This window comes from Pteropus vampyrus, unplaced genomic scaffold, assembly GCF_000151845.1.
Source record: "Pteropus vampyrus isolate Shadow unplaced genomic scaffold, Pvam_2.0 Scaffold563, whole genome shotgun sequence".
In the NCBI taxonomy this organism is placed as follows: Eukaryota; Metazoa; Chordata; class Mammalia; order Chiroptera; family Pteropodidae; genus Pteropus; species Pteropus vampyrus.
Window position 1 is genome coordinate 559,322 of NW_011889344.1, and position 1,415 is coordinate 560,736.

At 68.1% G+C, this 1,415-nt stretch overlaps 1 protein-coding gene across 1 annotated transcript in view; it reads left to right on the top strand.

Moving 5' to 3' along the window:
* The window catches only part of MLC1 (megalencephalic leukoencephalopathy with subcortical cysts 1), a 21,418-nt gene extending 20,731 nt beyond the window's left edge, over positions 1-687 (top strand). Inside the window, exon 12 of the mRNA XM_011384185.1 lies at positions 613-687. Coding sequence (XP_011382487.1) covers positions 613-687 — 75 coding nt within the window. The remainder of the gene's footprint in view (positions 1-612) is intronic.
* Positions 688-1,415: the final 728 nt, after the last annotated feature.

Genomic DNA, 1,415 nt, shown 5'->3' on the forward strand with positions numbered 1-1,415 from the left:
GGTGAAGGAGCCCTGCCCAGATCCACACCTGCTGGTTCCGCCCATCACGGAGCAGCTGCTTCTCGTTTCGAGATGTCTCTGGTGGCTGCCACCACGAGCACCCTCCTTCCCCAGTTAGGCCCCTGCCGAGCTTCCACAGTCCTAGGCCAGATCCAGACCCCTTCTCTGTGGGGGCATCGTCCCCCGCCCCCAGGAGGAACCTAGAGGCCCCGTTGGGTCCTGCACTGTGCTGCGTGTCATCCTGGCCAGCGAGCGCTTAGCAAGCACCTGCTGTATGCAGACGCTGGCCCTGCCAGGCGCCGGCCCGTGGCCCCAGAGAACCAGCAGGCAGAGGCCTGACGAGCTGGTGCTGTGCCCCCGAGCCCCTTTCTCCCAGCTCACTGGACCAGTGTCCTCACCCCAGAGCCAGTGAGCTCGTGGGCGGCAGGGAGAGCTCACCGCCAGCCCAGGCTCTGCTCCCACAGGGGACGCAGCGTGGAGCCGAACGGTGGAGGGGGGTGGTGGTGGGGTGGGCAGGGCCCAGGGGCTCTCCTCCGAGGGGCACAGGCTGCAGGGGGCGCTCAGCCTCCTCCGGGCGGTGGGAGGACGAGCCCTCTGCCTGTCTTGTCGCAGGTGGCCCGAAGCCCCCTGCCGGAATTCGACAAGGAGAAAGCCTGGAGAGCCGTCGTGGTGCAGATGGCCCAGTGACCGCGGAGGGGACTCCGGGGCGCAGGGCCCACCCGGCCCGGACTGCAGACGTCTGGCCCTCGGACTGCTGCTTCTGTCCCTCTCCAGCCCCCCACCCCCGTTGGCCAGGGCGGCCGGGCACAGGGTGGAGGGCCCGCCTCTCGTGGTGGTTCAGTTTTGAAACAGGCAGACGCTGACCGTCTTGTGCTCAGCGGCCGGGCAGGTCGGTGCTGCAGAGGTGATGTTGGTGCTGGGCTGGACGCCAGGCCCTGACGTGCGGGCGGGCGTCCTGTCCACCCTGTGACCAGCTGCCTCCCGCACCTTGCCCAGCGTCCCCGTCCCGTGTCTGTTGGGCACCTATTGTGTGTGGACAGTACGCGCACAGGCTCAGTTTGGCACGGATGTCACGCGGTTTGGGGGTTTCTCTTTGGACCCCCCGCCGAGCCTCATTTCCGTGACTGGAGAGCGAGCTGAGTGCTCTATCCCGTCCCCAGACCCCCAGGGTCTACACCCACGGCGTCGCCCACGCGATGGCCCGAGCCCTACTCCCACACTTTTACCTGTCCCCAGCCATTGCGGGGCGCCCTGCCTGCCCAGTGGCGCCGGTCCGTGCCCAGCTCCTGCGCCCCCTGCTGACCATGTGAGGACCCGCCCCATCCACATGTGGCCCTGTTCTTTGGGGCGGGGTTGCGTCCAAGGGCTTAAAAACCTACTGGGCCAGGCCTGTGTCTCCACGGGCCTGGGGACCT